The following is an 11,094-nucleotide window of genomic DNA, read 5'->3' as shown; positions in this document are numbered from 1 at the left end:
ACTCACAACCATCAGAGGATCATTTTGGGGGTGTTTTCATTATCATTTTTATTGTTTTCCTCATTATATCCACCTCTAATTTCAGAGAGGAGAGATACAGTCATCTACCAAATACACTCACTGAGCACTTTATTAGCTTTAATCTTTAAAAACTAAATAGCCAATCAGATGGCAGCAACACCATACATTTAGTTATGTCACATGGTCAAGATGGCTTGCTGAAGTTCAGACTTAGCATGATTAAATGGGATTTAAGTGACTATGAATGAATGTGTCAGAGAACAGTATGAAAAGGAAAAAATATCCAAAGAGCAGCACTGGTTTCAACCAATGTCAGAAGTTGAAGGAGAATGGGCAAACTGGTTGGAAGGCAACAGGGACTTAAACCTTAAATAAGCACTGGTTTCAACAAAGGTATGCAGAATAACATCTCTGAACAAAACATGTCCAACTTTGGAGCAGATTCTCTCTCTCTCTCTCTCTCTCTCTCTCTCTCTCTCTCTCTCTCTCTCTAATGGGGAAAATCAATATAAAAGTTTAAAATGATAAATAAGCTCATAACAATTTAGCTGACACAGACAAACTTAGACAAACTTTTTTCATTTTTAAAGAGAGTAGCCTATATATTTATTAAAAAGTCAAAATTAGTGAAAGCAAAATTCTTATTAAAAGCAGAGTTTTAACTTAAGTCAAAATTCTGAAATAAACTAATTTGTTGTTTATAGTTAGTTAGTTTATAGTTGGTTGTTTATTCATTTATTTTTTATTTTTCTGTTTTTTTAATTAAGCGTTTTTGCAGTTATTTACACTTGATCTATTTTTACACTAATTTTATTTATTTATTTATTTAACTTAGACGTTATTACTTGTGTGGGAGTGGGCGGCACATGTTTATGGTGTGGGCGGATCTTAGCGCGGTTCATGCCCACGTGACACGCCACTTGCCGTCTCCTAGCAACCCGCCAGTCACCCGCGCTGTGACAGCACAAGCCGTCCGGAACCTTTCCGTCCCGGACTGAACGTAGCCTCTACAGCCCGGCAGACGGTCCGTTTCTTCCATGGAACCGAGCACAGAGTGAGCTGAGGCGCCGCCATGAACGACCGGTACCACCGGGCGGCCCGGGACGGCTACCTGGACGTGCTGAAGGAGGCCACACGGAAGGAGCTGAACGCCCCGGACGAGGATGGGATGACGCCGACCTTATGGGCCGCTTACCACGGCAACCTGGAGGCGCTCCGGCTCATCGTGGGCAGAGGGTGAGTCCCGAAAGTGTCAGTAAATTAAAAATAAATATCCAAACTATTAATAAAGGAATATTAATCATCTTTATGTCACGTTTACATCTGAAATGGGTGGATTTTATTGTTTTTATTGATTGTAACTTTTAAAAACACTCCAGTCTTTCTACCAATTTGATTTTTAATTTAATATTTATCAGTTTGTTGGATGTTATGTGTGTCTGCTGATATTAATGCAGAAACTAAAATGCCTCTGCCCTCTATCACCAATCAGAGCTGCAGGACATGAAGGGCTTTACATTTTAACAACCTCATTACAAAGAAAGGTCACTTATACATGAATACACTCAATAAACCACGTGTGTTCATGTTTGACATCTCAGTCTTCTGTGTCTCAGATGAAGTTATAGCAGCTGTGTACAGATGCAGGTTTAAATACTAAAGGACAAATCTGAGAGGACTGAGACATGCCTTCAATGGGTTTAAGATAAGTCAGTGAGTTGCAAGTAAGTATCAGTACTTTTATGCTAAAGTTTTTAAGGTGCAGATAAACCAGGTATATTTACAGCTTGTGCTTTGAGGCAGCAGATTAACAGGCTGGCTGTTTGTCATGCAGCTGTTTGCAGGTTTACGAGTGCAGTGAAGCTGCTGGCACTGGAAAGGTCAGTGTGATGGATCAAGTGGAAATAATCATACAGTTCAACAAAAAGTAAATTAAAAGCAACAATGTAGTCTGAGATACAGAGAAGCCACTCGATTCATATTTACTGTTAATGATGCAGACTTTTGCACTTTATTACACGCTTCATTTTAAATGCATAACTTCTAAAACGAGATTTCAGTTCATAAACTTAACCTAATGTTTTCCTGTCAGAAGCAGACAGAATAACTGCTTTGAAACTTGCAAAGTTATAATGAAACTGATAAATGTTCAGTCATTCATTCATTACCGCTTCGTCCATTAAGGGTCTCAGGGAAGCTGGAGCCTATACCAGCATTTAGCAGGTGAGAAGCAGGTACACCGTGGACAGGTCACCAGTCCATCGCAGGGCCAACACAGAGAGACAAACAACCATTCACACTCACACTCACTCCTGGGGGGAATTTAGAGTGACCACGCTTCCTATCTCATAGTTTTGTTGGTCCTTCTTCCTTATTTCCTCTCCACCATGCCTCAGGACGGAGTCAGATTTGGTGGTAATGTACCTGAACTTCCATCCTGGAGCTACGCTGATAATTATATGTGTTAAATTCCTGATGTTTGCTCTGCCGTTTAAGGAAAGTCAGAAAGTGTTTTGGGTGTTTGAATAATTGTGGTGCTAAAATGTGAACGATCAGTCCCGGGTCTCTGGACTGCAGAAAGCTTTTATTTTGTAAGCTATCAACTGAAGCATGCTGTGACATTAGCGTGTGCACCCAGTTGTTGTATTCCTATAAATGCCAAATGAAACCAGAGCTGATAAATATCAATGACCACTGCAGAATCATTTGATGCAGGACTACATGATGATAAAACAGTGACTGGAGTTACATGCACAGCTGATTGAGCTCTGGTCTAGGGCTGGGCGATATGAACAAAATCTTATATCTTGATATTTTTTACCTGAATCACGATATATGATACATATCTTGATATTTTTTTTGTCAAGGAACCAAAGAGACAGTTCCAATTTACAGCCTTCAGGGCTAAATATACTTTAATTAAAGATCAGCAGCACATGTGCATTAAAACAGCTGACTGAAATTAAAGTACCTTTATATTAAATTAAAATTACTTTTCAATAACCATAACAAAAATACAGCTGTACAGAATGCAAAAGAAAAGATGCTTTTAACTCAAAGAAAGCTATCTCGATATAAACGATAATCCCTCCTTCTATATTGCGTTTGATTATTAGGTTAGCATGACGGTGAAGAAATGTTTCATTCAACACATGTTGGCATGTTGTCTTAATGGGCTGCTTTTCATCACGTGTTTACCCGTCTGAGAAAAGAAACTGAAAAATATGAACTCAGCTGCATTAATGTAGACTAAAACTTTACTGGTTTTACAAGAAAAAGTCTATTTGAGCATGTATGTGTAGAAGTTATGTGACCTCCAGCCGCACTATCTCAGTGTGTTAGTTCTGTTTAGAAAGGTTAAAGGTCAGCCTATTTAGTGTTTGTACATTCTAAAAGTCCGAAATGGGTCATAAAAGCATTCATATTGTACTCAAACACCACATGTTAGCAGGTGTATGTGGTTTTTGACCAGTGCTGCTTTAGAATGACTGTTTTCAGTTCAATAAAGTCTCACAAGAGGACGTAAAACTCACAAAACATTGTTATTTTATAGTCTTTGGTGGGGAAATGTTAGTGCAGGGTTACATGCATGTGAGGAAATAAGATATTTGTGTGAACACAGCATCGCAATCTGTGGGAATAAGATGATTAAGTTGTGGCTACATGTTAAGATTTGGGGTTATCGACGTATTGCTACAACTGAAGATAATTGTCTCACTTTCAATCTGCGATCTTTTGCTGCTGATAAAAAAGGTAACTATATCGTATAGCTTCATGCTTATTGATGTATATTTTGTAGCTAATTGTATGAGTTGATATATTTAAAGTCACATGTGGTTTACCATCCAGCCTTTAAAGAAGTTTCCACCCAGAGATAAAGAATTATTAAAAAATCCCTCTTTTATGCAGTTAACCCGGTGGATACATCATGGGTCCACCTATAGTCGTGTACTCGCCCACATCCTGCCAGCTCTATAGACAGGTCTAGAAGACATCACAAACAATAAACTCTCCACTTATATACACAAAACACGGCTTTATAATAAAATAAAACCACTAAAATGGAATAAATCACAAGAGATTCAATTATGATTAGTTTCCGGATTAAAACAAACAGAGATGTTTAGTATTGTGAGAAACAAAACATCATATTCCTGACTTAAAGCCACGGTTTAGTTATCACATTCCATCCAGTGATGAGCACGACTGATGTCCCTACGCTTTAATTTGGGACCACACGATAATATTTTTCGCCACCAATGTCTCCAAGTGGCTCTGTAGATTTGTGTGTTTGGAGTTTCTTCTTTTTAATTGTAGTGGACATGAAAAAAAGATTGCAAAGGATTAAAGAGTTACACCACTTTGCAAAGCCATCACAGAAGGAGAATTTACTGTTTTAAGTAGTTAAAATTTGAAAACAGGAGAAGGTTTGGCCACGGAGTTATTATAAAAGCTATGCAGGAATGTCCGCTGAGCTGCTCAGCAACCCTCCTGACTGAGGCCCTTCTTGATTGGCCACTTTCACCTGATGGCAACTAAAAGAAAAGTTCTAGATGCTTCAAACTTCCTTCACTTCACCCGCTGTGTTTCTGCAGCACTGAGCTTCAGAAAACATTTTAACCTTTTGATGTTCTTCTCTTTTTCTCTGTTCTCCAGTACTTTTGTTTTCTTGTTAAAAAACAAGCCAAATAATGGTTAGTCATGACATTAGCCTTCATGCAGCCTTCATGTTTCCAGTAAACAGATTTATTGTTGCTGTTGTGTGACGGCTTTATCAACAACTCTTAGCTTCAAGTTACTGTCTGTGTTACTCAAGTGTGATTCAGCCTCTGTGTTATTACAGTGGTACAAGTCTAATCCTGGGAACAGGATCTGCTTAATTGACCTTTTGACCAACAGCGAAACAAACAGAAGCTAAATGCTTATCTGATCTAAAATAAGCCCCATCGATTGAGGCTATAATATCTGATGTTACATCTGCATGACGTGCCGGGAGGCTACGCTGCAGAGAGGAGCAGAAATCTGGGTTGCTGATGATGAAGGTGGTGACCCTGATGTGGAGTGTGGTAACAGTGTTGCTGGGTGTCTGTGTGGGATGAATAATGCAAAGTCACCACTGTCATGTTTAACCTGCAGAGTTTCAATTATTGATCAGTACCCAGCCATGCAGGAGGAGGGGAGAGGAAGAGGAGGGACTGACTTCAAGCTATAAACATCACTACAGCTGAATGAGGAAGAGTTAGCATGTGATGGTGGTGTTGACTGAAGCAGCAGTTTCAGTCTTTCAGCAAATTTTACTGCCACAAGGCTGAAAAATGATGGCTGCCAAACCCCTGATGTGCTTTATCTGAAAATGAAAACTTTATCTGAAAGTTTGCTTAAGAGGCGTGGCCCAAAATACCTGCTGAGAGGTGCAGAAGTCTCATTGACAGTTACAGGAATCGTTTGATTGCAGTGGTTGCCTCAAAAGGTTGTTCACAAAAATATTAAGTTAAGGGTACCATCATTTTTATCCAGACCTGTTTCATGAGTTTATTTTTTTTAATAATTCTGTTGAAGCATGGTTGAAAAGCGATGTCTGACTTTCACTAGTTAAATTTCATAAAATTTTTATTTATTATTACTTTTGTCAGATTCAAGTTATTTCTGTGAACATTGTGAATTTTTCTTTCATTAACCGAAGGGTACCAACAATTTTGTCCATGTGTGTAAGACAAAAATTTATACTATAGAAAAATTGTCATGTCTTTTTTAAATACTTTATATAAATGATAAAGCCATGTCTAAAAGTTGACTTTTAACAGCTTATTAACTCAAAGTGGGAGAGTGATGAGAGAAAAGAAAAAGACTATTTGAATCGATAGTTTACTATCTTTCTGTTAATTTTTACTTCTGTGGCTTGTTTTATTACTAATGGTTTCTCTTCAGTTTAAACTTTGATGTGTGACGTTTTAACCCTTTAATGCAGTATGTATGATATTTGATACATAGTTTCTCAGATCTTTTGCATCACTTTATGGTAAAAACTTGGCTCAAAACCCTGTTTGACACAGTCTGATAATTGTCTTCTGCCTCCTGGTGGATACCCTTTGCACTACAATCATTTTGACATATCACACAAAAGTAATGTAAATGTACAAAAATGGTTTTTGCTAATTATTTTATTTCATTTTGTTAAAGGGCCAAAAAAAATTTACCCCCATTTTCTCTTGGATTGGGCTTTATAGGGTTAAATTTGACTGGTAGTGGCTGCACCCCTCTGTAGATGCTGTATGGAGCCAGGACTGACTGCATTTTCAGTCACAGCTGTTTGGTTACACATATTTTAGTAATTGTATTTAATTTTAAGTGGATATTTAGTACAAATTTTAATCAAATCCAGAAAAATGAACAGCTGGTTAGAGTTACAGTTTCCAGATGTAAAAAAGTAAAATAAATAATCAATTGAATAGATTTACCAAAAAGCATAAAAACTTAGCAAGACACTGGCAGCCTAATAAAAGTTCTAACATGTTGAAGGAAGTCTGGGACAAAAGCTGAGAGGTGGGTGAGTTGGCTTTAAATTAGCCAGCTAGCAAACATGGGGCAGGTGGAAACCTGAAACAGTACTTTTAAGTTTAGCTACAAGGAAACTGTATTTTTAAAACCTGTAATCCTTAACTCAATGAGCCGTCTCTTCTTCTGTTGCTCAGAGGTGACCCGGACAAATGTGACATCTGGGGGAACACGCCACTTCACCTGGCAGCTGCCAACGGCCACCACAACTGCCTCTCCTTCCTGGTGGCTTTCGGTGCCAACGTGTGGTGTCTGGACAACGACTACCACACACCGCTGGACATGGCCGCCACCAAGGGCCACATGGACTGCGTCCGCTACCTTGACTCCATCGCCGCCAAGCAGATCACCCTCAACTCAAAGCTGGTGAGCAAGCTCAAGGACCAGGCGTTTCGTGCCGCAGAGCGACGGATCAAAGACTGCGAGAAGCTCCAAAAGAGGCACCGTGAACAAATGGAGAGGAAGTTTACAAAAGAGTCGACGGCTTTCGACAACCTGGATGCTATTAGCTTTTCCAGCTACACCAGCAGCAGCACACTGAGCCGCAAGTTCAACACTGTCATGTCCAACATGCCATACTCGCAGGTAGTTACTCTTTGTTGATGTGGAGGATGACAGAAAATGGAAATCCTGCTTATCTCAAGATTAGCTTTTACTCCACTAGTTTCAGTCCATACTTAAAATCTTTAGCCTTTTTAGTGTCTTTTATACTTTTAAAAGTCCTGCTCTTGTGATTCACAGTCAAACTTTTACCCCTTTACACATTTAGTAAAGTTCCCAGATGGTATTTTTCAATAAAAATGTCAAGCTCAAGGTTTTATTAAATGAAGAAGACTAAAATTTATTGGATAATGTCAGGAAAGATTGTCACATTGTTTATAAAGGTGCAGGAACTGTTCGGTGAGAGCTTAGGAGTAATCGTGTCCGCAGTGGTTAGATGACTTCATAAACCTTTGCATGTTTGAGTCTGTTGGAACAGAAGCTATCTGGAAAACAGAGCAGGATATTATTAAAAATGCCTTAAAAAAAACTTTTCCCACTTTCAGTTTCTAAAGTGCTGCTTTCTTCCCAGGCCACTCTGTATTCGACAGCCAAGGGCAAAGCCAAGATACAGAAGAAGCTAGACAAGAAGAAACAGGTTGATGGAACGTTCAAGATCTACGAGGACGGGAGGAAAAGTGTGCGTTCGCTGTCTGGCCTGCAGCTCGGCAACGACGTCATGTTCCTCAAACAAGGTACCTATGCCAACCCGAAGGAGCGGTCCCGCCTCAACATCCGAGACATGTTCCCCCGGGAAAATGATGATGACGTTGAGGCCGTCTCCCGTGCCATGAGCGACCCGGGCCTCTATGAAGCTGCTTACTCAGAGATCAGCACTGACTCCGGGCGTGATTCCCTGTTCACCCGACCGGGGCTCGGCACCATGGTGTTCAGGAGGAACTATATGAGCGGAGGCGTGTTTGGGATCGGGGGTCGGGATGAAGGAAGTGTTGTAGGGAGTGAACCTGTGGGACGAGCACCTAACGTCCGTTTGCGTGGACAGCTTCCTCGACGCTCCCCCAGCTTTGATGAGGATAGTATTGGCAGCGCTTTGAGTCTGCAGGAAAGAAACCTGCAGGAGCTGCCCTGGGATGAGGCAGACGTCGGCTTGGATGAGGACATGGAGCCTGAGAACAATCCTCTAGAGACCTTTCTGGCCTCTCAGAGCCTCAGTGAGTTCATGCCCATCCTCAGGAGGGAGAAGATCGACCTGGATGCTCTGTTGCTTTGTTCAGATCAGGACCTCACCAGCATTCACATACCTTTAGGTCCCAGAAAAAAGCTACTAGATGCCTGCAAGAGACGTCTGGACACTTTGGAAGAACCGGAGGCCATTGAAGACACTGACCTTTGACCTCAGTTTTCATGTACTGTTTTATTGGAGAAGCACCACTCTTCTGCTTTTTACCTGCCTTTAGATCACTGTTATTTGGGCTGAATGACAGCTGGGACATGGAACAGAATGTGGACTGCCTTTATTTATTAGCAAATTAAGCTAACAATGCCATCCATCCATCCAATATGTTCCACTCGTCCAGGGTCGGCTCGCGGGGGCAGCTGCCTAAGCATGGAAGGCCAGACTTCCCTCTCCCCAGCCACATTTGCCAGCACGTCTGGGGTATCCCAAGGCGTTCCCAGGCCAGCCGAGAGATGTAGTCCGCCCAGAGTGTCCTGGGTCTTCCCCAGGGTCTCCTCCCAGTAGGACATGCCTGGAACACCTCACCAGGGGGGCGTCCTTGAGGCATCCTGACCAGATGCCTGAGCCACCTCATCTCTTATCTCCACTCTGATCCCCTCCCGGATCACTGAGCTTCTCACCCTATCTCTAAGGGAGAGCCCGGCCACCCTGCGGAGAAAACTCAAACTTTTTCAAAACTTAAGCTGACAAAGCTAAAAAAGAAATACCTAAAGTTTTACTCAGTAGTGAGAAAACATATACTGCCAGTCAAAAGTTTGGAGTCAGATTGTGTCCAAACTTTTAACTGGTAGTGTATGTTAAGATTTCTACTGATCACACAATAACTATGGAAACATCTATAGGATGCTCCAATAAACCAAATAGCATTTTTTACTGATGGAACGGCGCCATCTACTGGCACTTTGATATAACTACAACCTACAGAAGGATTCCAATTAGAGCTCCATGAGCCATGAGTTTACTCTTGTGAACTATTGTGATAAATAACATGATTTTTTTTTTTTGTAAGCTAAATTATCAGTGAGAACATGCACATGATTCTGGTTCTGTGTGGTGTTGGACTAGACCGACCCCAGCAGAGTCAGTGGACTTTCGGTGGATTCCAAAGAAGTTGGGACTGTTCGTGAAATGTAAATAAAACCAGAATGCAATGATGTGTAAATTTTATAAACCCATATTTTATTCCCAATACAACATAAACAACATATCTGATGCAGATTTGAGACATTTTACCATTTCACTGAAAACATTAGCTCGTTTTGAATTTGATGGCAGCAACACGCCTAAAAAAAAGAGTTGGAAAAGGGTCAACAAAAGACTGGAAAAGTAAGTTGATAGAAATCAAAAACAACTGGAGGAGCATTTGACAGTTAGGTTAACTGGCATCAGGTTAGTAACTTGACTGGGTATAAAAGGAGCATTTCAAAGAAGCAGAGTCTCTCAGATGTAAATATGAGCAGAAGTTCACCAATCTTCAACAAACTCCTTATGTAGGACCCGTGATGTGGACATTAAACAATAAAAATTGAATAGGTTAAAAAATGTGGAATATTGTGAAATTTGAGGCTTATATGAGTTTGAGTTTTCTGTTTTGCCTACTTATAGAAGAGTTTTTCACAGTGTTTGAGCCAGATGAGCAAGATAACAACACAAGAGTGAAACCTCTGCAGCTTCCTGTCGGTGTGACGTCACCTGCACTGGCAGGAGTCTCCCCCAGAAAGCCAGGTACGGCTAGGAGGTCAACAGAAACCCCAAAGCTGTCCAAGAAAATAGGAAATTCTAGTCTAAGTGGTTCTAGAAAACATGAAAAAGCTGCATCTGCTTTTTGGTGAAACGTACCAAAGTCCCAGGAGTGTTGTCAGAAAAGGAGAGCACCCTTTCCTCTGACCCCCTTTCCTGCCTAGCAACTGTGTCGTCAAGGCCTCTAGAGAGAAGATAATATCTTTAAGAAAATTATATTTTCCTATTGAACTGTTGAAATTTTGTGCACCATTACTTGAGTAGACACATGCCCTTCAGAAAAAATGGGTTTGTACAGTAAAACACTGAATTCAAGGGGAAAAATGAAAAACACAGTCTGGAAAAAGAAAATAAAACATATTTATGGTGGGATATAGGGCCCTACATGTATAAACAGGATCCAGAAATCGCTGTCTTTTCTGGACCAAAGCTCATTTAAAATGGTCTGAGGCAAAGCTGAAACCTGGATGAAGATGTGAACTAGTTTGTGGAAAGCATGGACAGCGTGTCCTGCAGACTAAAGAGGAGAGGGAGCATCCAGCTTGTTATCAGTGGACAGGTGAAAAGCTGCATCTCTGATGGGATGGGGCTGCATTAGTGCCTATGGCGTGGGCAGCTTCCACATCTGTGAAGCTCCATCAATGCTGAAAAGTACATGGAGGTTTTAGAGCAACATCTGCTCCCATCCAGACAACGTCTCTTTCAGGGAAGGCCTTGCAAATTTCAGCAAGACGATGCTGAACCACATCCTGCATCCATCACAACAGCATGGCTTCACAGGAGAAGAGTCCAGCTGCTGAACTGGTCTGCCTGCAGTCCAGACCTTTCACCAGTACACAACATCTGGAGCATGAAGGTCCAGGACTGTAGAGCAGCTAGAATCCTGCATCAGACCAGAATGGGACAACATTCCTCTCCTAAAAGTCCAGCACCTGGTCTCCTCACTTACCAGACGTTTCCGGACAGTTAAAAAAAGAGGGGATGCTACATGATGCTGAACATCATCCTGGAACTACTTTTTTTAGACGTGTTGCTGCCAT

At 41.0% G+C, this 11,094-nt stretch overlaps 1 protein-coding gene across 1 annotated transcript; it reads left to right on the top strand.

Moving 5' to 3' along the window:
* Positions 1-979: 979 nt before the first annotated feature.
* On the top strand, positions 980-8,673 carry LOC121632630 (Usher syndrome type-1G protein homolog). Its single transcript, XM_041974278.1, has 3 exons — positions 980-1,257; positions 6,714-7,161; positions 7,649-8,673. The coding sequence occupies exons 1-3, from the start codon at positions 1,094-1,096 to the stop codon at positions 8,468-8,470; spliced, it is 1,434 nt and encodes a 477-aa protein (XP_041830212.1). The 5' UTR covers positions 980-1,093; the 3' UTR covers positions 8,471-8,673.
* Positions 8,674-11,094: the final 2,421 nt, after the last annotated feature.

Source organism: Melanotaenia boesemani, chromosome 21 (genome assembly GCF_017639745.1).
Source record: "Melanotaenia boesemani isolate fMelBoe1 chromosome 21, fMelBoe1.pri, whole genome shotgun sequence".
Lineage (NCBI taxonomy): Eukaryota > Metazoa > Chordata > Actinopteri > Atheriniformes > Melanotaeniidae > Melanotaenia > Melanotaenia boesemani.
This window is presented reverse-complemented; position numbering and strand designations above follow the sequence as displayed.

Coding starts and splice junctions, on each gene's coding strand:
- LOC121632630 (XM_041974278.1), top strand. CDS start 1,094: ATGAACGACCGGTACCACCGGGCGGCCCGGGACGGCTACCTGGACGTG. Junction 1,258..6,713: donor CGGCTCATCGTGGGCAGAGG/GTGAGTCCCGAA, acceptor TCTGTTGCTCAG/AGGTGACCCGGACAAATGTG. Junction 7,162..7,648: donor CCAACATGCCATACTCGCAG/GTAGTTACTCTT, acceptor CTTTCTTCCCAG/GCCACTCTGTATTCGACAGC.